This window comes from Canis lupus, chromosome 10 (genome assembly GCF_003254725.2).
Source record: "Canis lupus dingo isolate Sandy chromosome 10, ASM325472v2, whole genome shotgun sequence".
Classification (NCBI taxonomy): domain Eukaryota; kingdom Metazoa; phylum Chordata; class Mammalia; order Carnivora; family Canidae; genus Canis; species Canis lupus.
This window is the reverse complement of record NC_064252.1, coordinates 44,471,613-44,499,219: the sequence shown is the minus strand read 5'-3', so window position 1 is coordinate 44,499,219 and position 27,607 is coordinate 44,471,613. Positions and strand designations below refer to the sequence as shown.

The following is a 27,607-nucleotide window of genomic DNA, read 5'->3' as shown; positions in this document are numbered from 1 at the left end:
TGAGAGTGATGTATCAAAGTTTCCAACTATTATTGTTGAACTGCTTATTTCCAGATAAATACAGAAATATTATTCCTATATAGTTCTATTTCCTTCTCTCTTTAGTGCTATAAGCATTTTACATGTTACATCTATATGTCACAAGTACAATTATATATTGTTATAATTATCACCTTTTAATTATCTTTTAAATAATATGATAGGAAAAAACCCAGTAAGTATATATAGACCAACATAGCAGATAAAGGAATTAAAGTAGCTATTCTAAACATTTTAGTTCAAGTATTTATAGTACATATTTAAAAAATATACATATTTTAGTTCAAAGAAGTAAAGAAATCCATTTTTGGGGGGTTTAGTTTGGTTCCCATCAAATTTTTACTTAAATTCTGTAAAGTTAATGTTTCTGGTGAAAATTCTCTGTTCCTTTCTAGTCTTTGTTGCTTTGGCTTTCTTTTCCACTCAAAGAGGCCCCTTTAATATTTCTTGCAGGGCTGGTTTAATGGTCACAAACTCCTTTACCTTTTATTTGTCTGGGAAACTCTTTATCTCCCCTTCTGTTCTGAATGATAGCTTGCTGGATAAAATATTTTTGGCTACATATTTTTCTCATTAGCATGTTGAATATATATCATGCACTCTCTTCTGGTGCGCCAAGTTTCTGTGGTCAGATCTGCTACAAAGCTAATCTGTCTTCCCTGTAAATTAAGAACTCCACCCCCCCCCACCTTGCTGCCCCCAAGATTCTTTCCTTGTTTGTGTATTTTGTGAATTTGACTATGATATGTGGGCCAGCTTTTGTTGAATTTGATGCAAGTTCTCCGTGCCTCCTGGATTTTGATGTCTGTTTACTTCCCCAGATTAGGGAAGTTTTCAGCTATAATTTACTCACAAACTTTCTGCCCCCTTTTCCCTTTCTTCTTTTTCTGAGATTCCTATGACACAAATATTATGCTTTAAGGAGTCACTGAGTTCTCTAAGTCTACATTCACGATTCTTTCCCTCTTCTTTTCAGCTTTATTATTTTCTGTAATTTTATCTTCTATATCATGGATTGATTCCTCTGCTTCAATCCTCATTGTCACTGTATCCAGTTGGTTTTGCATCCCAGTTATAGAATTTTTAAAAACTTTGGCTTGAATAGTTTTTAATTCTTTTATCTCCACAGTAAGGGATTCTCTAGTGTCTTCTATGCTTTTCTCAAGCCCAGCTAATACTCTTATGATTGTTGTTTTAAATCCTGGTTCAGGCATCTTATATCTGTTTTGATTAAATCCCTGGTCATTACTTCTTGTTCTTTCTTTTGGGGTGAATTCCTCCATCCTGTCATTTTGTCTAGATCCCTGTTTTTTTTGTGTGTGTGTGTTTGTTAGGAAAGACTGCTATATTCCTGCTCCTGAGAGTATGGCTATATTAAGAAGAGGTCCTATATGTCTTAGGCCTGTTGCATGTTGGCTATTCTTTCTCTCAGGTAAGTCCTCTGCAGTTTCTTCTTGCCTGCAGTGGAGGGTGTTTGGACCTTGTCCACTATGTGGCAAGTTTTAACTGGGTGTGTTTTGGTCTTTTTGTTAAAAGACACTAGATCCTATTTTCCCTAGAACTGATGCTTTTCAGCACTCTATCACCAGTAGACTTGGTATGTGCAAGGAGTTTGTGCTGGTCTTTTGGAGGAGAGGCCTGCTGGGCTGATTCCCCTAGTGGAGATGCACCTGCAGGGCACAGAGGGGTGGGGCTTGGTGTAAGCGTCTCCAGCCTCCACTGGGGAGTACTGTGTTGCTCACTGAAGCTGGTCAGTGCTGATGGGGGGGGGGGGGGGAGAGGGGCAAAGTGGCATGGCTCCCCCACTCTTCTCCCTGGAGGGGGTAGTTTGCACCTATCACTCTTTCAGGAAGCTCTTATAGAAGAGCAAACAATCTCCCCTCTTGTGTCCCCAGCTTTCATCAGATCACTGCCTTCAGCCTGTTTGCAATGTATCTGCCTTCCAAGCAACACAGTACTCCTGTGTTTTATCTCAGAAGAACAGCTGGGTATCAAAACTCCAAATTTTAGGGGCCCCTGTGGCATGGCCCCTCACTGATCCTCTGGGGGAGGGTCTTGTCATGCTGTGGCTGGTGCTGGTTTGCCACAGAAAAGATTCATATGACTACACATTAGCATGACCATGCAGTGGTTTGGAGTTTATGGTAAATCAGAGCAAAAAGCTAGCACCAGGGCACCTGGGTGGCTCAGTGGTTGAGCATCTGCCTTTGGCTCAGGTCATGATCCCGAGGTCCTGGGATCTCCCTCTGCCTATGTCTCTGCCTCTCTCTCTCTCTCTCTCTCTCTGTATGTGTGTGTCTCTCTCATGAATAAATAAATAAAATCTTAAAAAAAAAAAAAAAGCTAGCACCAACATTTGCTGTCCTAAGCCAGTTTCTTTGTTCCTATGCTAGTAAACAGGGCAGCACATTGGTGCCTGCCAGCCCTTTTGTTCCTGGAGAGGCCATGCCACCACTCCCAAATGCATTCCAAGAAGAGGAACTGTTTCTCCCTGTGGGACCCAGGGGATCCTCAGACCACACTGCCTGCTCCCAGGCCTCTGCCCTCCTTCCTCACTGGAGCACCACTAAGCCCACCAGTCATGACTGTGGCAATGACATGGACTTCTAAAACTTCAGACTTGAGCTCCACTGCTTGACAAAAACTTGTGGTAGGCAGCCCCTCTCCTTTTCCTAGTCAATAATTTTGAAGAATAGTTTTTCTTGTGCAATCCCCTGTATGCTGCTTTCACTCTTTCTCTCTTACTCCTCTCTCCATGATTAGGGCTCCCACCCTTCTGCAGCACCTGCAGTTTTTTCTCCCCCAAATCAATTCTCTGCAACTCCTACCTGCCACAATGTGGCCATTTTTCTACCTCTAGATATGCAGTTTGTTCTCCCAGTCCTCAGATCAATTTCTTGGGTGATCAGAATGATTTGATATTTATCTAGCTGTGTTCAAGAGGTGAGGCAAGCATAAGGTCCCTCTACTCCTCCACCATCTTAACTCTAAAGGAAACTATGTCTAAAGAAGTAAAGGAATGTATAATGACAATGTCTCATCAATAGAGATTAATAATAAGAATAGAGAAATTATAAACTGTTCTTAAAGGTGGCTTCTTTTGCTTGCTATATTTACCTACAGATGAGTCACACTTTCTTATTTCTTTGAGAGTCAAATTCTTGTTGTTGAAAACTGGACATTTAAGATACTATAACAACTCATAATACTGATCCTCCCCACATTAGGGCTTATTGTGGTCTTCCTTTCCTTTTCCTTCCCCTTCCCTTCCCTTCTCTTCTCTTTCTCTCTTTTTCATTCTTCCTTCCTTGTCTTCTTCCACCTTTCCTTTCTCCCTTCCTTCCTCTGGACAGTTTCCATGAAATCTATTTCCCTTGCAGTGTATAGCATCTGATATTATTCCTCAGGGTATATGCATGATTACACTGACTCATTTACCATCAGCATGTTCATAATCTCTCTAAATCATTCTCTTGGGATGACAATGGATCTAGCCAGGCTATCTTTAACTGTCTCTGTCTCTGATCTTCTTGTTAAGTTTCTAGTTGGTCTGTCTCTGTTGGTATCATCTACATGTTAGCCTCCATTATTTACTAACTCCTCTATTGATTGGACAATGGCCTAGGGTTATAAATTGTATTACAGTCTGATCGAATTAAATTTGGACTCCTTTGCAAAGCATTTGGGATGTCTTTAAGGCTTGCTCTGACTCCAGAAGGGGCCTCTTAACTATCACTTTCCATGGTTCTTTATTAAACTTCTAAGTAGCCTATTGTTTTGCTTCTTGTTATCATGAAGTTACTAGTTTCCTTTTTTAAAAAAATGTATTGCATAACTAATTGTTGAAATATTTAGAATAAATTGGATAATACAACAGCCATCCTCTTGCTCCTTCATGGAATCCATGTGAATCTGTGCTACACAACTTTTATATGCCTCATTGGACTGATCCCAGTGGAATTTTATCTTTTAGCCTTTACACTCCAGTAATATTTTCTCTTCTAATTGGCAGGACAACAACATTTGCCATATCGACTTCTAAAAGTGGTAGGCCTTGGAGCCACAGCAGTAGCACATGTGTATCTTCTTGCCATGCTTTCCAAGTGATGACATTCCCTTTATCATCTCAGTTCTGTGGCTGAGATCAAAAAGAAGCCTTTTCTGCTACATCATGCTCAGAAGCTTCTGCCCAGCAGAGTACCACTGATTTCTTAATTGTGTATCATACCTTTCTGAAAGCTCTCTGGCTATATATGCCCAAATTCCCACTTCTGGGAACATCTTAATAATATAATGCAAAATGTGATAAAAGATTTATATAATAAAATGATTACTATATTGTTTTATATACAAATTAAAAATCTGAAAATTTTACTGTTCAGCAATAGGGAAGTAGTGAAAAGTAGAATTATCAATTTAATATGCTACTATTGCAAATATGTAAAAAAAACACAAAAATCTGGCTAGGAAAAGAGAAGAGCTAGAAGGAAATACAACAAAATATTTATAACAGGAGAATAATTCTCATTCCAGTTTTAGGTTCTAAAATCCACTGTAGTCTAAGATGATGATTACACTTTAAAAAATCTATTGTTTCATTAAAAATTATATGAGATTCTTCAAAGCACTTTTCATATTATCTTAAGGAAATCATCCATAACACAAGTATTAATTAAAGAACAATAAAGAAAGAATATTTGGAATTCATATTATTAATATTCCTCTTGAGAAGAGTAATATAAGAGACAGATATACTATATTTATTTGAAAAATAGAAAACTAAGACCTGGGTGAATGGGTATGGTATAAATGTCCAGAGTTGGGGAACATCCTCAAAAAGATGTGACTACCAATTGATCTATGAGCTGGACCTAGACACTCAAAGACTCTTCACCCCCTCTCCTGTCTTGAAATGTGGGTCCCACTTGCCTCTCAATACTCCCAGAGGCTGCTCCAAGTACATAGCCTTGATATACTGATAGATTGTTGAAACACCTACACAGTATACATGACTGAACCCAGTGAGGGCCTCTTTATAAACATTTAAGATTTGATAAGTGAGTGTAAGAATCCATTCATCTTGCTGCTGTCCAAGACAAGTCTCATATGTAAGTTCCGTTTGCCTAATAAAACCTCCACTTACCAACTTGGAGTGGCTTATCTTTCTTTTTTGTCTCTTCCTGCCCTCTGAGTACAAGGACTATTTTCAAATTATACCTAGGAAGCTCCCAGGAGGATTGTGAACCAACATTCAGTAAGTAAAATTTTTTTAATGAAGAAAACTAAGACTGTAAAAGATTCTAAAATTCCTTATTGTAGTGCTTTAATTAATTTCACTGGAGAATGAAAATGGAAATACAGATCTTTCCTCCTTAACCTCTACTTTCTCATTTAAAATTATCTGAGTGATTCCAGGAATGCAAGGCTGGGTCATATTAAAAAATCAATCAGTATAATCAATTATAATAACAGGCTGAAGGAAAAAGAACCTTTACATTAAGTGATGCAGAAAAAGTATTTGACAAAAATTTAATTCTCATTCATCATAAAAACTCTCAGAAATATAAGAAGAGAGAGAAACTTCCCCAACTTGATAAAAAGCATCCAAAAAATTCTACAGAATTTTTTTCTACATAATAGTATGCTAAATGGTGGTAGATTGACTGCTTTTCCCCTAAGATTAGAATAAAGAAAGAACTTTCACCACTCTTATTCAACGTAACACTGAAGTACTAACTGGTGTAATAAGGCAAGAAATGGCATACAGATCGATCATGAAGAAATAAAATCCTTATCTTCAAATAACATGCTTGTCTACATAGAAAATTTCACAGAATCTGCAGAAAAACTTCTAGACCTGGTAAGTGAGTTCCGCAAGGTCACAGATATGATAAACATTCAAAAATCAATAATTCTATATACTTGCAATGAACATATTTATGGCAAAATTAAAACTACAAAATCATTTACAGTAACTAAAAAAAAGAAGGGGAAATATTTTGTATTTTGCAGTTGTAAATCTGATAAAACAGGTACAGAACTTACATACTGAAAACTACACAATGCTGATAAAAGAAATCAAAGAAGATCTAAATAAGACATACCATATTCATGGATTGGAAGCCTCAATATAGTAAGGATGTCCATTCTTCCCAGGTTTAATGTCATTCCTATCAAAACCCCAGCAAGATTTTTTGTGAAAATAAGTAGACTATTCTAAAATGTATATGGAAAGGCACGGAGACTAAATAGGTAAGACAATTTTGAAAAGGCAGGCTAAAGTGAATAAAATCAGTCTGAGTTAAAGACTTATTATATGGCTATGGTAATAAAAACTGTGTGGTATGAGGGCAAAGATAGACATAAAACAAATGTAAAAGAATATAAAACCAAGAAACGGACCCTCTCATATATGTCCAAATGATTTTTCACAAATGTAAAGAATCAATTTGAAGGAGATGGGAGCACTTTTTCAACAAATGGTACTGAAACAATTGGAGACCCATAGGCAAAAAAATGAAGCTTGATGTAAACTTCATACCTTATGTAGCAACTAATTCAAAATGGATCATGGCATTAAATGTGAAACATAAAACTATAATATTTTTAGAATAAAACCTAGGAAAAATCTTTGGGACTGAGAGTTATGCAAACTTAGACTTTAGACTTAAAGCCAAAAACACAAGCCATAAAAGAAACTGAGAAACTGCAAATCATCTAAACTTAAACTTTTGCTCTGAGAAAGATCCTGATAAGAAGATGAAAACACAAATTACATAGTGGGAGAAAATACCTGCAAACCACATATCTGATAAAGGACCAGTATCTAAGATACATAAAGAATGCATAATCCTCAAGATTAAAAAAGAAAACAATTCAATGAGAACATGGGCAAAAGATACAAGGACATGTTTCACCAAAGAAATATATATGGCAAATAATCATATAAAAATATGTTCTATTTCATTAATTTAGGGAAATGCAACTAGACACTGATATCACACTATACACATATCAGAATGGTTAAAATAAAAAATAGTGACACCACTAAATGTGGACAAAGAGGTGGAAAAACTGATCACTCACACATTGTTGGTGGGAATGCACTACGGTATAGACTCTTGGGAAAATAGTTTGGCACTTTCTTAAAAAATAATTATGCAACTACCTTTTGATCCAAAAGCTGCATTCCTGGGCATTTATAGAAACAAAGACTCAGTTTCACACAAAAACATATAATTTACAATAGTTTTATATTTAAGATCTTAAAACTGGAAATAACCTAGGTGTTCTTCAATCCATGAATGGTTAAACAAACTGTGTTACACCCAAAGCATAGAATATATGCAACAACATAGATGACTCTCCAGAAAATTATGCTGAGTCAAAAAATCCAATCTCCAGAAGTTACATACCATATGATTCCATTTATATAATTTTTTGAAGTAATAATATTACAGAAATGGAGACTAGATTAGTGGTTGCTATGGGTTAAACAGCAGGTGGAGATAGGAGGGAAGTAAACAGGGCTATAGAAGGGCAACATGATGGATCCTGTGATGGAAATGTTTCATACCTTGCCTAATTAAATGCCAACATCCTGGTTGTGATATTAAACAATAGTTTTGCAGGAGGTTACCACTGGGGGAACACAGGTAAATGATACTTTGTATTATTTCTTACAATTGCATGTGAATCTACAATTATCTCAAAATCAAAATTTAATTTAGACAAAATTATTTGAGTGTACCCTATATGCACAGTATAGCTGAAGAAATACAAATGTAAATAAGACAGCCCTTGCACTTGAAATTACAGTTTATTATGGGGATAAACATAAATTAATTAATTAAAAAAATATATAGAAAGACAAAAAATTATGTCAGGAGTATTTAAAAATACATTTATACTTAGCCTGGACCACTTCACTATCACTCACTAGGATCACTATTATCAAGAAGAGAAAAAAACAAAGCTGAAACACATCAACCCTCTGACAAGGGTGTAGAGAAACTGGAACCTGTATGCACTGTTTCTGGGAATGAAAAATAGTACAGTCATTGTAGAAAACAGTACAAAATTCCCTCAAAAAATCAAAAGTAGAATTGTCACATGATCCAGAAATTCAGCCTCTGGGTATAAATCCAAAAGAATTGAAAGAAAAGTCTTGAAGAGATAGGTGTACACTTATGTTCATAGCAGCATTATTCACAATAACTAAAATATGGAAGCAACCCAAGCATCTAATGAATGATGGATAAGCAAAATGCAGTATATTCATATGATGGAATATTATTTAGCCTTAAAAATGATAGAAATTCTGTAATATGCTACAACACCCATGAACCTTGCAGGCATTATGCTAAGTGAAATAAGCCAGCCACAAAAAGACAAATACTATATGAATCCACTTACATGAGGTACTTACAGTAGTAAAAATCATAAAGAGAGAAAGTATAATGATGGGTGCCATGGGGCTGGAGAAAGGGGATAATAAGGAGTTACTGTTAATAGGTATAGAGTTTCAGATTTACAAGATGAAGAGTTATGGGAACGGGTGGTGGTGATGGCTGCACAGCAATGTGAATGTATTTATTACTACTGAACCGTACACTTAAAAATGGTTAAGATAGAAAAGGTTATATTATGTGTATTTTAACATAAAAGAAAAAATAGAAAAAATACTATGAGAATACTGAAGAAGCTACAAAACTTGAAGTAAACATCCTTAAAATGTTTAAAAATTAATATAAATCACTTTTAACTTTTTATATTGTACTTTTAAGGGTAATGATTTTAAAGCTTAAAAAAATTTACTGGAATATACCCAACTTGGACATGGTGTATTATTATTTTAATAAGCTTTGGGATAATATTTTCTAGCATTTCCTTTTAATAATATTTCATTTACAATGACATTTATTACTTTTCCAATTTTAAAAAATGTAAAAAATATTTTTTATAAATTTATTTTTTATTGGTGTTCAATTTGCCAACATATAGAATAACACCCAGTGCTCATCCCATCAAGTGCATGTGCTCATCCCATAAATAACATTTTTAAAGAAAAATTGAAGGGGTTGCCTGGGTGGCTCAGTCAGTTAAGTGTCTGTCTTCAGCTCAGGTCATGATCTCTGGGTCCTGGGATGGAGCCCTGCATCATGATCCCTGCTCAGTGGGGAGTCTGCTTCTCTCTCTTTCTCCCTCTGCCCCTCCTCCCTACTCGTTTTCTCTCTCAAATAAATAAAGTCTTATTTAAAAAAAAAAAAAAAGGAAAAAATTAAGGACTTTTAAAAAAAATTTCTACAGTGAGGATCTATTCATGGGTTACTTCCATCATTAAAAAGTTCCTGCTGAAATAAAATAATTTTAAGGAAGAGTCAGAAAATTCTTGCATATAACACTTCATTAATAAAATATTAACAGTGGATTCTTACAGAAACCAATAGACACATGATTCTCAAATGCATCATATCCTCCTAAAAAACAACAGACTAACAAAATAAAAAAACTGGAACTATAAAGATGACCAAAATTTATTGACTTTTTAAACAGTTTTTATTTAAATTCCAGTTAGTTAACATATAGTGTAATATTAGTTTCAGGTGTATGATATAGTGATTCAACACTTCCATATAACACCCGGTGCTCATCACAATAAATGCACTCCTTAATCCCCATTACTTATTTAATCCATCCCCCTACCCACCTTCCTTTGGGTAGCCATCAGTTTGTTTTCTATACAAGAGTCTGTTTCTTAGTTTGCCTTTCTCTCCCTTTTTTTCCCTTTTTCTCAACTGTTTTTTTTCTTAAATTTCACATATGAGTGAAATCATATTGTATTTGTCCTTTTCTAATTTATTTCACTTAGTATAATACTCTCTAGCTCCATCCATGTCATTGCAATGGCAAGATTTCATTCCTTTTTAACGGCTGAGTAATATTCCATTGTATATTTATTCTACATCTTCTTTATCCATTCATCCATCAATGGACACTTGAGATGTTTTCATAATTTGGCTACTGTAGGTAATTCTGCTACAAACATGGGGGTGTTATATATCCCTTTGAATTAATATTTTTGTATTCTTTGGGTAAATTCAATTATACTGTGTGTGTGTGTGTGTGTGTGTGTGTGTATCTATCTATCTATCTTTAGGATCCAGGCTCCAATTATCTCTCCAAATATCTCCAGCCACTTTCACTTGTGCATGCTACAATGGCCATTGCAAATCACTTACTATTCACTCGAGAATTCATTTATAATTCCATATCATTGTCTACTTGTTCTCTCTGAATAGGATGCCTTCTCCCTTTTGAGCTCAGTACCACATCATTGTGGACCCCTCCCTGACACCCACAGGCCAATTAGGAATTCCCTCTCTAAAGCCTTGACTATTTTTTATTAGTATAACACTCATCTCAATATAGTGAGGTCCTTGAGGGCAAGGACCTATCTCTTTCTTCTCTTCCTATCTTTCTTCTTCTTCTTTCTTCTTTCTTCTTCTTCTTTCTTTCTTCTTCTTCTTTCTTTCTTCTTCTTCTTTCTTTCTTTCTTTCTTTCTTTCTTTCTTTCTTTCTTTCTTTCTTTCTTCTTTTCTTCTTCTTCTTCTTCTTTCTTCTTTCTTCTTCTTCTTTTGAGTATAAATGGTGCATGATGTTCCATTAGTTTCAGGTGTACAACATAATGGTTCAACAAATCCGTATGTTAGGCTATGCTTACCACAAGTGTAGCTACCATCTGTCATCATGCAATGCTATTACAATACCATTAGCTATATTCCCTACACTATATCTTTAATAGTATGAGTAATGACTTATTCATTCCATAGCTGGAAACCTGTATCTCCCACTCTCCTTCGCCCATTTTGCCCACCTGTGTAACCATCATTTTGTTCTCTGTACTTATGGGTTGTATTATTCATTTGTTTTATAGATTCTACATATAAGTGAAATCATGTGGTATTTGTCTTTCTCTGATGTATTTCACTTAGCATAATATCCTCTAGGTCCATTCATGTTTTGAAACTCATTTCATGGTGGCAAGTGCAATGTCAGTAGGTACAATCAAATGAATTAAAGCTTAAAAGAACCCAACCATTAAATAAATATAGCTTAAAAGAATATCATTAAAGTTATAATTTAGCTGAGTAAACCCCAACTTCATAGTTCTTTGCTGATTGCTATGTGTTTTATAATTCTTCTGTCTAAAAGTAAACGCAAATTACATACTCAAAAGGAAAGTTTTTGTTACCTTCTTGAATTGTTGGGATACAGGTGTCATAAATTTATCTCTTGGACTTTAGTTTTTTTAATATCTCTTGGACTTTAGAAATCTAAAGGTGATAGATATGGCTTGACATAATATTTTATAAAAAAGAATTTGTTCTAAAATTGTAGTAATTTTATAGTAACAATAATATTAAAATAACCATTTAAAAATGATCACATACCATTTCTATTTCTTGATCTTTGGCAATCAGCTGTCGATTAAGAAGTTCTTTGCTTGAGTCAAGTTTAATACAAAGTTCCCTTGTGGAAGATAAATCTGCAAGGGCAGACACTTTTTCAAACTGAACCTTCTGAAGTTCTTCTTCCATCTTTACAACTGACTTGTGTAAGGTAGAAATCTGGGACTTGTAAGACCTTTCTGCATTTAAGTGCTGCAAGGACAAAATTATTATTATATATACACATATTTTTTAACTTGAAAAAACTACAACATGGACCACAAAGTGGGGAAAATCTTTTGACAGTATACTTAGACTATAAAGAATTTTTACAATAAAACTGGTAAAAATATGTACAAAACACCCTGGGGAATATAGATTCAGCCTTTAAAAGACTATACATAAAATCCACGAGTAAGGTGATCAACTGGTTATTATTTTTAATGTGTTTAGAAAACAACTTTTCTGACTTAAAAGTATCAAACCCAAAGCTAGTTAAGATACATATATGTTTGGTCTATACTTCTATTTTTGCCAGTTTCAATTATTCTAGAAGATAAATATTATTGTTGTAAAGGCAAAACAATAGCTACCACTGTTTCACTCACAATACCCATTTTCCAATTCTTAAGTGGCATGCTGATCTACATAACCGTATCATAAAATGAGGACTGTTAGTTCTCTAGCACTTACTAGTAAGTCTGAGGGGAAAAGACTCTAAGCAAGTATAAATTCAGGATAAATCCACATTTATAGGAAATAAGAGCATGTTTTAAAAACTGCAAAATGAGACTCAAGTTATATAAATGCTTTTAAAAGTTCAAGATAATGCCACCCCCTTTTTTTGTTTCAGAGAAATATCTTATGTAAGTGCACTGCCACCTACAGAGAAGTTTTTGGTATTATGTGAAGCTGACAGAACTGAGAGACAAATAAAGAAATTTTTCTGCTTTTAGAAGTACAAAGCACAAAAAAATTGCTCCTAGAATAAGTTATTTGGCCACAATTTTCCTTCCCTTCCTTCCTCAGTTTCTCACTCATTCTTCAAACAACTTTCTACCCATCCATCTACCCATCCACTATCCATCCATTCCATATTTTTTTGGTATATTCAGTCAATGTGCCTAGATGTCTATCCCATGACAAGCAAAATAGTCTGTGTTCTCACGACACTTCCAGACTATGGGAGAGCCATACATCAATCAAATAATCGCACAAATAACTATATAAATACATATTAAGCAAATATTTCTAGAGAAAAAAAGCATATAACAAAGTAAAGTGATCTAGACTAAGAGGGTCAGAGAAGTCAGGAAAGATTTCCCTGAGTAAAAAGGACACATGACCTGAGATCTGAATTGTATGTAGATAAACAGTGTGTGTTGTAGAAGGTGGCTTTTCAAATTGAAGGAATGCTAAGTGCAAAGACCCCAAAGGAAGTGTGTTGAGGGAGGGAAAATGACATGCTCCAACAACAGAGAGAAGACTAGTATAGTTGGAGTTCAGAGACCACAGGGAAGAGTGATAGGACATGCATTTGAAAAGGTATTTAAAAAAACCTCACAAGACGAAGCCTGATAAGCTGGGTTACAATTTAGCTCTATACCCACTGAAAAAAAGAGGGAGGTAATATAATTTTTTTATAATTTTAATCTGCACATAGACAGGTGAAACTGTGCAGCTAGGCAAAGAACTTTCTAGGAAATAACAATCACCAGGAAAACTGAGTCAGGCAATTCCCACATCTGATATAAGACCACTGAGCATTCAAAATCTCATTATCCAGGGATGCCTGGGTAGCTCAATGGTTGAGCGTCTGCCTTTGGCTCAGGGCATGATCCCGGAGTCCTAGATAGAGTCCCACATCAGCCTCCCCGCAAGAAAGCCTGCTTCTCCCTCTGCCCATGTCTCTGCCTCTCTCTGTGTGTCTCTAACGAATATAACAAAAACAAAAACAAAAATATCATCCAGACAGGAGACATTGATACATCACTGACTATACAAGGTATTCAACAGAAACTAGGAACTCAATAGAAAATGCAAGAAGGTCACACCTTAGTAGTGGGGATAAGTTACACCTAGAATAAAGTCTATTCTAGAGCTATTCTGAAGAACATATAAATAATCCTTGAAAAAATACAGGTAAATGTCAAATAACTTAGTTTGGTAAGATAAATCCAACAATTTTAAAATCTAGTTCTCAACGATGTAAAATAAACAATATCCAGAATACAATCAGAATTTACTAAATGGGGCCAGAAGTAGGAAGATGAGATCCATAATCAAGAGAAAAGTCAGTTAATCAATGTAGAAGCAAATGTGGCAGACATAATGAAATTAGCAAACAAGGACATTGAAACAGCTCTTATATATGCACCCAACAGGCTCAAGGATTTAAAGGGAAAAAATAATGAGGAAAAAAGTAAAATACATTCAAAAGAACCAAATGGACTTCTTGAAGATGAAAATATAATCTCTGAAATAAAATTTTCATTGAATGGAATTAACATATTAGACATGTAAGAAGAAAAGATCACTAAATTTGAAGACAAAAGAATGACAACAATATAAAATGAAGCAAAAAGAAAAAATCAGAAAAAAATGTAGAGTGTTAATGATCTATGGAACAATATCAAATATCTAATGTACTCTGAATTGGAGTTTCAGGAAAATGTGTGTGTGTGTGTGTGTGTGTGTGTGTGTGTGAGAGAGAGAGAGAGAGAGAGAGAGAGAGAGAGAGAAAGAGAGAGAAACAAAAAATATTTGAAGAAATAATGAAAAAAAAATAATGGCCAAATATTTTCTGAATTTGATGAAACTTATAATGGAGTGTTACAAACACAAGGAAAACAACATAATTCCAACTGTGGAAAGTTGTATTCTGAAAATCAGTGATAAAGAGAAAAAAAAACTAATATAGCCCAAGTAACTCAGGTCATGATCTCTGGGTCATGAGATAGAGCCCTGCATAGAGCTTCACACTCAGTGTGGAGTCTGCTTGAGGTTCTTTTCCCCTTCTTCTTCCTCTCTGCTCTGCTTCTATCCCTTGCTTGTATGCTCTCTAACAAATAAATAAAATCTTTAAAAAAATAAAAACAGCCAGAGTAAAAAAAAACAAATAAAACAAAACATGTGTAGAGAAATAAAGATAAACTTGACTTCAGCTTTCTCTCCAGAGACTACTTAAGGCAGATAACACAGAATAAAAGGGAAGGAAAAAGAGAGGGGCAAACCGAAAAAGAGAGGGGCAAACCAAAAAAGAGAGGAATTTACCTATAGAAAACTAAAGGCTACCAGAAGAGAGGTGGGGGAGATGGGTTAAATAGATGGGTTAAATGAGGATTAAGGAGTGTACTTATGATGAGCACCAGGTGTATAGAACTGAATCACTATACCATACACCTGAAACTAACATTGCACAATATGTTAACTAACTGGAATTTAATGAAAACCTTAAGAAGAAAGAACAATGCTAAAAAAATGCCTACCAACTTAGAATTTTCTATCCAACAAATATGTTCTTCAAGAATGAAGGTAAAATAAATATATTTTAACACAAATAAAACCTGAGTTTGATGCCAACAGACTGCAAGAAATGTTTAAAGGAAATTCTTCTAGCAAAAAGAAAATGACAGTAGATTAAAACTTGGATCCAACCAAAGGAATGAAGAGCATAAGAAATAGTAAATATGTGGATGAATAAAAAAAAAGCCTTTCATTTACCACATTATTTTAATTTCTTTAAAGTGAAAATAATAATAATGCACTATGAAGTACACAATACATGAAGAAGTAAAATGTAAGAACCGTAGGATAAATGGTGAGAAGGAAGAAATTAAAGTGTACTATGAAGTAATATATTATTTGAAGGTAGACTATGACAATTAAAAGTGCAAAGTATATACTCTTAGAGTGAAAAGTAAATCCAAAATGGAGTACAGCTTATATGACCATAGTAGAGATAGAATGGAATATTTAAAGCTCTCTATAAAAGGCAGGCAAGGTGATTCAGGCACAAAGCATGCTAGAACACTCCAGGGCCACACCTATACTGGTTCCATTAACATTGCCAAAGTGCCCCACCTGTGGAGTGCCCAAGAATGCTCCAACTTGCACCATTTCAGGTTGATCCATCATATCACACTGCCTCTTATGCAAAGAGCTCTGAGCCTCCCTCAGACTTGAAGCCACTTCAGCTTCAGTTGTCCTGCTAGAGTGTCCTCTGTGCAAGGAGTCCCAGGACAGCTCAACCTTCCACCCAAGGGAAAGCTGGGTCCAACCAAGATGCCTTCTGTGCACAGAATCCCAGGACAGCCCCAATCCATGGCCACTTTAGCTCCAGCCATCCCACCAAGACAGCCTCAGCACTGAATGTCCCAGATCCCCCAGCCCATTCAGCCACATTTTCAGCCAGCTAGCAAAATTTACCAGGCACAGTCTATACAGAGAATGATAACATACAGGAATATTCCTTCAAGTTTATGAAAATTAGCTCTTCTTCCTAACTCATAGAAACAAACACAGAAAGGCAAGAAAAATTAAGACAGAGGAATATGCTCCAAATAAAATAAAAAGACAAAACTTTAGAAAAAGAATGAAATGAAATGGAAGGTAACTAATCTCTCTGATAAAAAGGATCAAAGTAAGACCACAAACATGCTCACTGGAATGGAGAGAAGATTGGATGAACTCAGTGAGAACTTCAGCAAAGAAACAGAAAATACAAAAACAAAAACAAAAACAAAAAACAAACAAAAAAACAATCAGAGTTGAAAAATACAGTAACCAATATGAAAAAATATTATTTAGTTGTTAGTTGATTCCTTCTCATGGGAATCAACAATAGATTGGAGGACAAAGAAGAATGAATCAGCAATGTGGAAGACAGAGTAATGGACAGCACCCAAGCAAAATAGCAAAAAATAAAAATAAACATAAAAATGAGGATAGGTCAAAGGATCTCTTAGACAACATCAAGTGAACAAATATTCCTATTATAGGGATTCCAGTGGGAAAGAGAAAAAGAAAAGCATAGAAAATGGAAATAAGTACATACCTATCAATAATTACTTTAAAGATAAATGGTCTGAATGCTCCAATCACAGAGAGTTCCAAATGAGATGAACCCAAAGAGTTTCAAGATAGAGAATTTTAAAAGCAGCAAGAAAGAAGCAATTAGTTATATAAAAGGCAAACTCCATAAGGTTATCAGCTGATTTTTCAGCAGAAACTTTTCAGGGCAGAAGAGAGTGGCATGATATAAAGTGCCAAAAAGAAAAACCTACAACCAAAAATTCTCTACCCAGCAAGGTTATTATTCAGAATTGAAGGAGGGATAAAGAATTTCTGAGACATACAAAAGTTAAGGTAGTTCGTCACCACTAAATTAGCCTTGTGAGAAATGTTAAAGGGACTTTGTTAAGTAGAAAAGTCCATAATTATGAGAAAATTATGAAAGGGAAAAATGTCATGCAGAAAAGCAAATATACAGTGAAGTTAATAGAGCAGCCACTTATAAAACTAGTATGAAAGTTAAAAGGCAAAGAAAATCAATTATATCTAAAAAAGTTAGATATACACTAGCTTTTAGTTTATATCTAGTTATTTATTTAGTTATAGTTAGATATAACTAAAAAGTTAGAGGGAAATTCACAAAATAAAAATATGTAAAACATGACAACTTATTCATAAAATATGACTATGGAGGGAAGGAGTGACTAGAATGCATTAGAGCTTAAGTGACCATCAACTTAATATAAACTGCTAAATACTTCTGATGTTATATATGAACCTTAACCCAAAACCAAAAACCCATAATAGATACACAAAAAAAATAAAGAAAAGGAAAGACCAGAATAACACCAGCTACACGGAAAGAGAACAAGAGGAGAAACAGATAGGAACTATAAAACAACAAGAAAACAATCCACTAAATGGCAATAAGTACATACCTACCAAAAATTACTCTAAAGATAAATGGTCTGAATGCTCCAATCAAGACATAGGGCGATAGAATGGAAAAAATAAACAAGACCACCTATATGCTGCCTATAAGAGACTCAATTCAAACATAAACACACATACAGACTGAAAGTGAAGGGCTGGAAAAATATGTTCCATGAAATGGAAGTGGAAAAAAAAAAGCTGGAGTAGCAATACTTATATCAGACAAAATAGACTTTTATTTTTTTTTATTTTGTTTATTTATTCATGAGAGATACATAGAGAGAAGAGGGGATCCCTGGGTGGCACAGCGGTTTGGCGCCTGCCTTTGGCCCAGGGCGCGATCCTGGAGACCCGGGATCGAGTCCCACGTCGGGCTCCCGGTGCATGGAGCCTGCTTCTCCCTCTGCCTGTGTCTCTGCCTCTCTCTCTCTCTCTCTGTGACTATCATAAATAATTAAAATAAAAAAATAAAAACAATAACATAGAGAGAAGAGCAGAGACACAGGCAGAGGGAGAAGCAGGCTCCATGCAGGGAGCCCAATGTGGGACTCGATCCCAGGTCTCCAGGATCAGGCCTTGGGCCGAAGGCAGTGTTAAATCGCTGAGCCATGCGGGCTGCCCCAAAATAGCCTTTTAAACAAAGACTGTGATGCGAAACAAAGAGGTGCATTACATAACTATAAAGGGATCAATCCAACAAGAGGATATAACAATTATAAATATCTATGCACCCAATATTGAAACACCTAGCAAATTTTAACATATAAAGGTAGTGACTGACAATAATTGGAAGGGACTTGAACACCTCACTTAGAACAATGGGTAGATCATCTAGACAGAAAATCATTAAGGAAACAGTGTCTTTGAATGACATTATTAGACCAGATGGACTCAACATACATAGAGAATATTCCATCTAAAAATGATAGAATACAAAAAAAAATAAAAATAAAAATGATAGAATACACATTCAAGTGTACATGGAACATTCTTGAGGACAGATCATATGTTAGGCTACAAAACACATGAATTTGAGAAGATTGAAAACATATCTTTTCTGATGACAGTGATAAGAAACTAGAACTACAAGAAGAAAACAACAAAACCCCTAAAAATACAAAATAAAGAAACAAAACAAAAAACCACAAACATACGAATCCTAACCAACATCCTATTAAACAACAAATGAGTCAACAACAACAAAAAATCAAAGAGGAAATTTTAAAACATCCCAAGACAAAAAATAACACTTCAAAATCTTTGGGACACAGGAAAATCAACTCTAAGAGGAAAATTTATAGCAATACAGGCTTACCTCAAGGAACAAGAAAAATCTACATAAACAACCTAATCTTTTATCCACAGGAACTAGAAAAAGAACAAAGCCAAAGTTACTAGAAGGAAGGAAATAATAAAGATCAAAGCAAAAATGAGTTAAATAAAAACTAAAAAACAATAAAAAGATCAATAAAACTAAGAGCTGGTATTTTGAAAAGGTAAAATTGATAAGCCTTCAGATTCATCAAGAAATAAAGAAGACCCAAGTAAATATGATGAGAAATGAAAGGGAAAAGTAATAACTGACACCACAGAAATACAAAGGATTATGAGTCAGTCATGAAAAATTATATGTCAACAAATGAGACTACCTAGAAGAAATGTATAAATTCCTAGAAATACACAATTTTCCAAAATTGAATCAGAAAGTAGAAAATCTAAACAGACCAATTACTAGTGACAAAATCGAACTGGTAATCAGAACACTCCAACAAACAAAATTCCAGGACCAGAGGACTTCACAAGTGAAACTTACCAAATATTTAACGAACAGTTAATACCTATTCTCTTCCAACTATTGAAAAAAAATAGAAGAGAAAGGAAAACTTCCAAATACATTTTACAAAGCCAGCATTACTCTCATATGAAAACCAGACAAAGATACTACAAAACAAAATAAAACTACAGGTCAATATCCTGATAAACATAGATCCAAAATCCTCAACAAAACATTAGCAAAACACATTTAAGATTAAAAAGGCTCATTCACAATGATCAATTATGATTTACTCTGAGGATGTCAGAATGGTTCAATATTCAGCAATCAATCAATGTAACATACAATGTTAACAAAATGAAGGATAAAAACCACATGATCATCTCAATAGATACAGAAAAAGCATTTGACAAATTCAACATCTGTTCATGATAAAAACTCCCAACAAAGTGGATCAAGAGGGAACATATCTCTACATAATAAAGCCATATATGACAAACCCCAGCTATTATCATATTCAATGGCAAATGGTTGAGAGCTTTTCCTTAAGATTAGTAACAAGAAAAGGATTTCACTCTCACCACATTATTGAACATAGTACTGGAAACAGTAATCAGACAAGGAGAGGAAATAAAAGCAAGCAAACTGGTAAGGAAGAAGAAAAACTTTCACTATTTGCAGATAGCATGACACTCTACATAGAAAACCAAAAGAAGCCTTAGAAGTAATAGATGAATTCAGTAAAGATGAAAGACACAAAATTAATATATGGAAATCTGCTGTATTTCTGTATACTGATAATGAAGCGACAAAAAGAGAAATTAAAAAACAATTCCATTTACAACTGCACCAAAAAGAATAAAATACCTACTTTTCACCAGGAGGTGAAAGACCTGTACTCTGAAAACTATGAAACACAGATGAAAGAAATTGAAGAGGACAAAAACATGAAAAGATATACCATGCTCACTGGAAGAACTGAAGAATTAATATTGTTAAAATGTCCATCCTACCCAGAGCTATCTCAGATTCAATGCAATTACTATCAAAATACTAACAGCATTTTTCACAGAACTAGAGCACATAATCCTAAAGTTTGTATAGAATAACAAAAGACCCAAGTAGACAAATTAATCTTGAGAAAGAAGAATGATAATGTAATTAATAATAATTAATATATTAATAATATAATTAATCATTGAAAAGGGGCCAGAAAATACAATGGGGAAAAGACAACATCTTCAGTAAATGGTATAAGGAAAACCTAAAAAACTACATGCAAAAGAATGAAGCTGGACCACTTTCTTACACCATATAGACACACACAAACCCAGAATGGATTAAAAAGCCAGATGAGAGACCTGAAACCATACAACTGCAAGAAGAAAACAGGCAGTGATTTCTTTGATATTGGCCTTAGCAATATTTTCTATATTTGTTTCCCTAGGCAAGAGAAACAAAAGCAATAATAAACTATTAAGACTATGTAAAATAAAAAAGGTTTTGTACAGTGAAGGAATGATCAACAAACTAAAAAGGCAACCTGTCTGAGAAGATATTTGAAAATGATATATACAATAAGGGGTTAATGTCCAAAAACCTATACAATTCAACAGTAACAACAACAAAACCCCCAAGTAATCCATTTTAAAAATGGGCAGATATTTCTCTAAAAAAAGACATACAAATGGCCAACATACATATGAAAAAATGCTCAACATCACTTGTCATCAGGGAAATAAAAATCACACCACAATGAGATACTACTTTACGCCAATTAGAATGGGTAAAATTAACAAGATAGGAAGCAACAAATGTTGACGAGGATGTAGAGAAAGGGGAACACTCTTAGACTGTTGGTAAGAATACAAGCTGGTACTGCCATGCTGGAAAACAGTATGGAGGTTCCTCAAGAAGTTAAAAATAGAGCTACCCTATGACCTAGCAATTGCACTACTATTTACCCCAAAGATACAGATATAGTGAAACAAACGGGCACCTGCACCCGAATGTTCATAGCAGCAATGTCCACAATAGCCAAACTGTGGAAAGACCAAGAGATCATTGACAGGTAAATGGATAAAGAAGATGTGATTTATACACACACACACACACACACACACACACACACACACACTCAGTCATCAGAAAAGATGAATACCTGCAATTTACATCAACGTGATGAAACTGGAGGGTATTATGATAAATGAAATAAGTCTATCAGAAAAAGAGAATTAAAAAAAATAAAAAGAGAATTATATGGTTGCACTCATATGTGGAATATAAGAAATAGTTTGGAGGACCATAAGGGAAGGGAGGGAAAACTAAATGGGAAGTCATCAAAAAGGGAGAAAAACCATAAGAGATTCTTAACTCTGGAAAACAAACTGAAGATTGCTGAAGGGGATGTGGGTCAGGAGTTGGGGTAACTAAGTGATGGGCATTAAGGAGAGCATGTGATGTGATGAGCACTGGGTGTTATATGCAACTGATGAATTATTGAAAACTACATCTGAAACTAATGATGTACTATATGTTAGCTAATTGAAATTAAATTTTAAAAAATACTAAAAAAAATTGGCAGAGGATCTGAAGATATTTTTCCAAAGAAGACGTATCGATGGCCAACAAACACATGAAAATATGCACATCACTAATCATCAGGGAAATACAAACCAAAACCATAATGATATATCACCTCACACCAGTCAGAATGGGTAAAATCAAAAACTCATAAAACAACAAATGTTGCTGAGGATGAGAGGAAAAAGGAACTGCACTGCTAGTAGGAATGTAAATTGGTACAGCCACTAAGGAAAACAGTATGAAGTTTTCTCAAAAAAATTAAAAATAGAAATACCATATGATCCAGTAATTCCACTACTAGGTATTTACCCAAATAAAAGAAAAACACTAATTTGGAAAGATATATGCTCTCCTATGTTTACTGCAGCATTACTCACAATAGACAAGATACAGATGCAATCCATAAATCCACCAAAGATGAATGGATAAAGAAGATATAGTAGATAAATACAATGGAATATGATCTTGGCATTTGCAACAACATGGATGGACCTAGAAGGTATTATGCTAAGTGGAATAAGTCAGACAGAAAAATACAAACACCATATGATTTTACTCATATGTGGAATCTAGAAAAAAACAAAACAAATGGAACAAAGCAGAAATAGTCCCATAAATATGTCATGGTGGGGGAGGAGATGGAGGGATGGGCAAATGGAAGAAGGAGACTGCAAGATACAAGTTTCCAGTTATGGAATGAACAAGTACAGCATAGGGAATATAGTCAATGGAATTGTAATAACCATTGGATGGTGACAGGGGGTAGCTACATTTGTGGTGAGCATAGCAAAACATACAGAGCTGTCAAATCACTATGTTGTACACCTAAAACTAATGTAACATTGTGTGCCAACTATACTTCAATTTTTTAAATGGAGAATTAAAAATAAAACTACCATATGATCCAGAAATACCACTTCTGAAAATATATCCAAAGGAAATGAAAACACTAACTAAAAAAGATTATCTGTACCTCCATGTTTATAGTAGTATTTACTACACCTAACACATGTTCATTAGTGGATAAATGGAAAACAAGTTGTGATATACATATAGGGAACCCTTATGCACTGTTAGTAGGAATGAAAATTGGTGCAGCCACCATGGAAAACAATTGGAGGTTCTTCAAAAAATCAGAACTACCATACAATGCAGCAATCCCACTTCTGGGCATATATATTAAGGAAATGAAATCACTATCCTGAAGAGATATCTATACTCCTATGTTCAAATGTGGTACACACACACACACACACACACACACACACACACAGGAATATTGTTCAGCCATAATAAAATGAGAAAATCTTATCATTTGCAACTAACTACATGGATGAAACTTGTAGGAATTATGCTAAGTGAATTAAGTCAGACAAATAAAGACAAATACTCACTTATATTTGGAACCTAAACACAAACAAACAACAACAAAAACAAACTCACAGAAAAACAATTAGAGTTGTAGTTACCAGAGGCAGAGGAGAGGGAGAAAGGAAACTGAAGGAAGGTGGTCAAAAGGTACAAACTTCTAGTTATAAATAAGTACTAGGGACATAATGTACAACATGGCCCTGCCAAAACCACTGTCATTCCAGGATAACTGTGAACATACTCAAGTCCGCACACTTTGAGAAACATCTTCACATTGGAAGGGGAAGAAAGACTTCACTAAAATAATCCAACCAGTCACTAAAGATACAAACAGACTTTTGGTTTCTGTTCCAGCATGTATAGAGCTTGTAAATCATTATTTCCAACCTCACAACACAAAACAACTGTAAATCTGACAATAAAAAACTCTCCATCAGAGAATTAAGAACATAGAACAAACCTCTACCTCCCAAAATATCAATAAAGGTGAATACAGAGAATCACACTTACCAGGAACAGAAACTATCATTGAAACCAGCCATGTGCAGTAACACTACTGACTATTTGTTGGGAGAATGAACATGGACTAGCTTGAGAGAAAAAAACCTCCTGGGGTCCCAGCCCTAGGAAGGTCCCCACATTATTTTCCCCTCCAAGAACACAGCAGTTTTTCAGAGAAAAGTCCTCTCAGGCTTTCCGCCAAGTGAGGAGAAAAGTAACTATTTTGAAATAATCCTAGAGCATCCTGCTCTCCTTGACAAAGGTCTGCCCTCAAGGGAGACAATTTTGATGGAGCATAACCATGATTTGAACAAAGACTAATCAACATGGAAGAATGGAATCCCTAATTCAGATACTCTCCATTCTTCCTGTCTCATCTAAGGAGGAAAAAAAAAAATCTGAGAAACACTTGTGATGGTCACATTTCAGAGGCACAAGCTCACTAAAAGACTAAGACCTAATCAAGGATAATAGACAGCTTCTCTCTGCCACAACTTACTACTACATCAACAAGGCTACCGTGTATTAACAAGGGATTACAGTTGAAAGAACTACAAGGCTCAGGCTCTATTTAAGAAGGACTCCCTAAGTGAACTCAAAGACAAAAGAGAAAAAGAATAGAAGAAATTTTAGCCTTTGCAATATAGAGCTACAGCAAAAAGCAATCAAACCTAACTCATAGATAAACACAACTTCACACTAAAGGCCTATTTACTTCAATGAATTTTACCCAACAAAACACATTCGGATTAAAAAAAAAATTTCAGGACATACCAAAAGGCAAAAAGTACAGTCTAAAGAGGTAAAGAAAGCAAGAGAACCAGACTTGTATATACAGAGATTTGGACTTTATTAGACAATGATATGAGATAACTATTATTAGTATTCTATGGGCTCCAACAGAAAAATTGGACAACATACAAGAACAGATAGGTAAAGTAAGCAGAGAGTTGGAAATGCTAGTAATCAAAAGCATGTGACAGAAATAAAGAAGGCCTTTGATGGGATCATCATCAGATCAGACACAGCCTATGAATATATTGGTAAACTTGAAAATTCAATACAACTGCCCAAACTGAAATGCAAAGAGAAAATATAATGGGAAAATAGAAATAAAACATCCAAAAATTGTAAGACAATTTAAAAAGATGTAATATATGCATAATATAACTATCAGAAATATAAAAAAGACAAAAATGAACAAAAGAAATATTTGAAGTAATAATAAGAAGAAATTGCCAAAATTAGTGAGACCAACCCAACAATCCAGGAAACACGGAGAACACCAAGTGACAGAAAACTACATGTAAGCATATAGCATTCACATTGCTGAAAATAAAGTACAAAGATAAAATCCTGAAGAAGCCAAAGGGAAAAATTCACATCACCTATAGAGGAGTACGGATAAGAATTATATAAGACTTCTCTTCAGAAATCATGCACACAAGAAGAGAATAGAGTAAAATATTCAAAGTATAGAAGGAAAAAAACCCTCCAAACTAGAATTCTATATCTGGAGAAAATGTGCTTCTAAAGTGAAGAAGAAAGAGACCTTTTCAGACAAACAAAAACTAAACGAATTTGTTGCCAGTAGATCTGCCTTAGAAGAAATGTCAAATTCTTCACAGAGAAAGAAAAGGATATATGTCAGAAACTCAGATCTATGTCAATAAAGGAAGATAGAAAAAAATAAGTGAAGGTAAAATAAAATCTTTTATCTTTCTTACTCTTAACTGACCCAGCAGAAACAGTTTGTTCAACATAATAGTAACAATATATTAGATGATTATACCTATGGATAAATAAAATGATTGACAGCAATGTTATCAAGGATAAGAGGGAAGATTTTCAAACACTATTATAAGATATCTGCACCATTCCTGCTGTTGTATAGTGTTGTTTAAATGTGGACTTAGTTGAAAGTGTATATTGGAAATTCTATGGCAACCACTAAAAAGTTTTTTTTAAAGGAGTATACTGATATGCTAACATGAGATATAACAGAATCATATAAAATACTAAAACCAGAAAAAGCAATAAATGAGTGGGACACACACACAAAAAAAAAAAAAAACAAAGAGGAGGACAATGAATAGAAAATAGTTACAGATATGGTAAATATTAATCCAACTATATCGATAATCACTTATTTATTTGAGAAAGAGGGAGAGAGAGAAAATGCCTGTGCACGTGTGCAGGGGAGGAGGAGAGGGAGAGAGAGAATCCTAAGTAGGCTCCATGCTCAGCATAGAGCCCAACATGGGGTTTGATCTCATGACTTCGAGTTCATGACCTGAGCCAAAATCAAGAGTCAGCTATCCCACTGACTGAGCCACCCAAGTACCCCTATCAATAATCATTTTATTTAAAAAATTTTTTTAATGTTTTATTTAAGTTCAAATAAATTAACATATAGTGTATTACCAATTTCAGGGATAGAATCAGTGATTCATCAGTTGCATATAATACCCAGTGCTCATTACATCAAGTGCCCTCCTTAATGCTATCACCCAGTTACCCCATCCCCCTCTATATACACCCCCCTTCCAACAACCCTCAGTTTATCCCCTATAGTTAAGAGTCTCTTATGGTTTTCCTTCCTCTCTGTTTTCATCTTAAAAAAATAGATTTTATTTATTTATTCATAGACACAGAGAGAGAGGCAGAGACAGGCAGAGGGAGAGGGAGAGGGAGAGGGAGAGGGAGAGGGAGAGGGAGAAGCAGGCTCCATGCAGAGAGCCCAATGTGGGACTCGATCCCTGGTCTCCAGGATCATACCCCAGGCTGCAGGTGGCGCCAAACCGCTGCACCACCGGGGCTGCCCTGTTTTCATCTTATTTTATTTTTCCTTTCCTTTCCCTACATCTTTTGTTTCTTAAATTCCACCTGTGAGTGAAATCATACAGTACTTGTCTTTCTTGGACTTATTTCACTTAGCATAATACCCTCTACATGTAAATGAACTTATATACAATTAAAATACAGAATGTCAGAGCGAAGGGGAAAAAAAGGCCCAACTATATATATTTATAAGAAACTCACTTTAATATAAATATGAAACACAAATCAAAGGAAGGCTGGAAGAACTATATAAATTTCAAACAAAGATATTTCAGAGAAAGAAAATTTATCAGGGATAAAATGGAAACATTACAGAACTATAAAACTTAATTTACCAACGCATAACAATCTGTAACTTCCATGAAAGATAAAGGAGTAGGAGGACCCTAAGCACACCTTATCCCATGGATACAACTAGGTAACACATACATCAATGTAAATAATCCAGAAAATGACCCGAAGACTGGCAGAACAGACTCTCCTCACAGCTAAAGGTAGAGAAAAGGCTACAAGGAAGAAGGTAGGAAGGGCAGAGATGTGATTGGAAGCTAAACAGACCTGTGGAACTTTCTGTGGGAAGGAGGAATGCTGTGGATGCAGAGAGAGAGAAACAGACTCTCAAACTGAGGAACCTATACGGAAGAGAGGAATCCCCATAACATTTGTTTTTTTTTTTTTTTTTTTTTTAATTTTTTAAATTTATTTATTTATGATAGTCACAGAGAGAGAAAGAAAGAGGCAGAGACACAGGCAGAGGGAGAAGCAGGCTCCATGCACCGGGAGCCCGATGTGGGATTCGATCCTGGGTCTCCAGGATCGCGCACTGGGCCAAAGGCAGGCGCCAAACCGCTGCGCCACCCAGGGATCCCCCCCATAACATTTGGCTTTGAAAACCAGAGGGGCTCAGTTTTGCAAGTTCTTACAATCAGTGGGGCTTAGCATCTGAAACTTTAAAAATCAACAGGCTTGGCTCTGGGAAAGCTGGGAAGGCAATTAAAAAACTGAGTTCCCACCCTTAAAGACATAGTACAACAGCCCATTAGAGATACAGCATTGAAGCAGCAATTTGAAAAACACCTGGAGTATATGGAAGGGTGAT

At 35.1% G+C, this 27,607-nt stretch overlaps 1 protein-coding gene across 7 annotated transcripts in view; it reads right to left on the bottom strand.

The window, feature by feature from the left end:
- TSGA10 (testis specific 10) overlaps positions 1–27,607 on the bottom strand; it is a 129,362-nt gene that overhangs the window by 15,536 nt on the left and 86,219 nt on the right. For all 7 annotated transcript variants that reach the window (XM_049115465.1, XM_035695994.2, XM_035695995.2 and 4 more), the window contains one exon: positions 11,493–11,702. In XM_049115465.1, the coding sequence (XP_048971422.1) occupies positions 11,493–11,702 (210 nt within the window). The remainder of the gene's footprint in view (positions 1–11,492; positions 11,703–27,607) is intronic.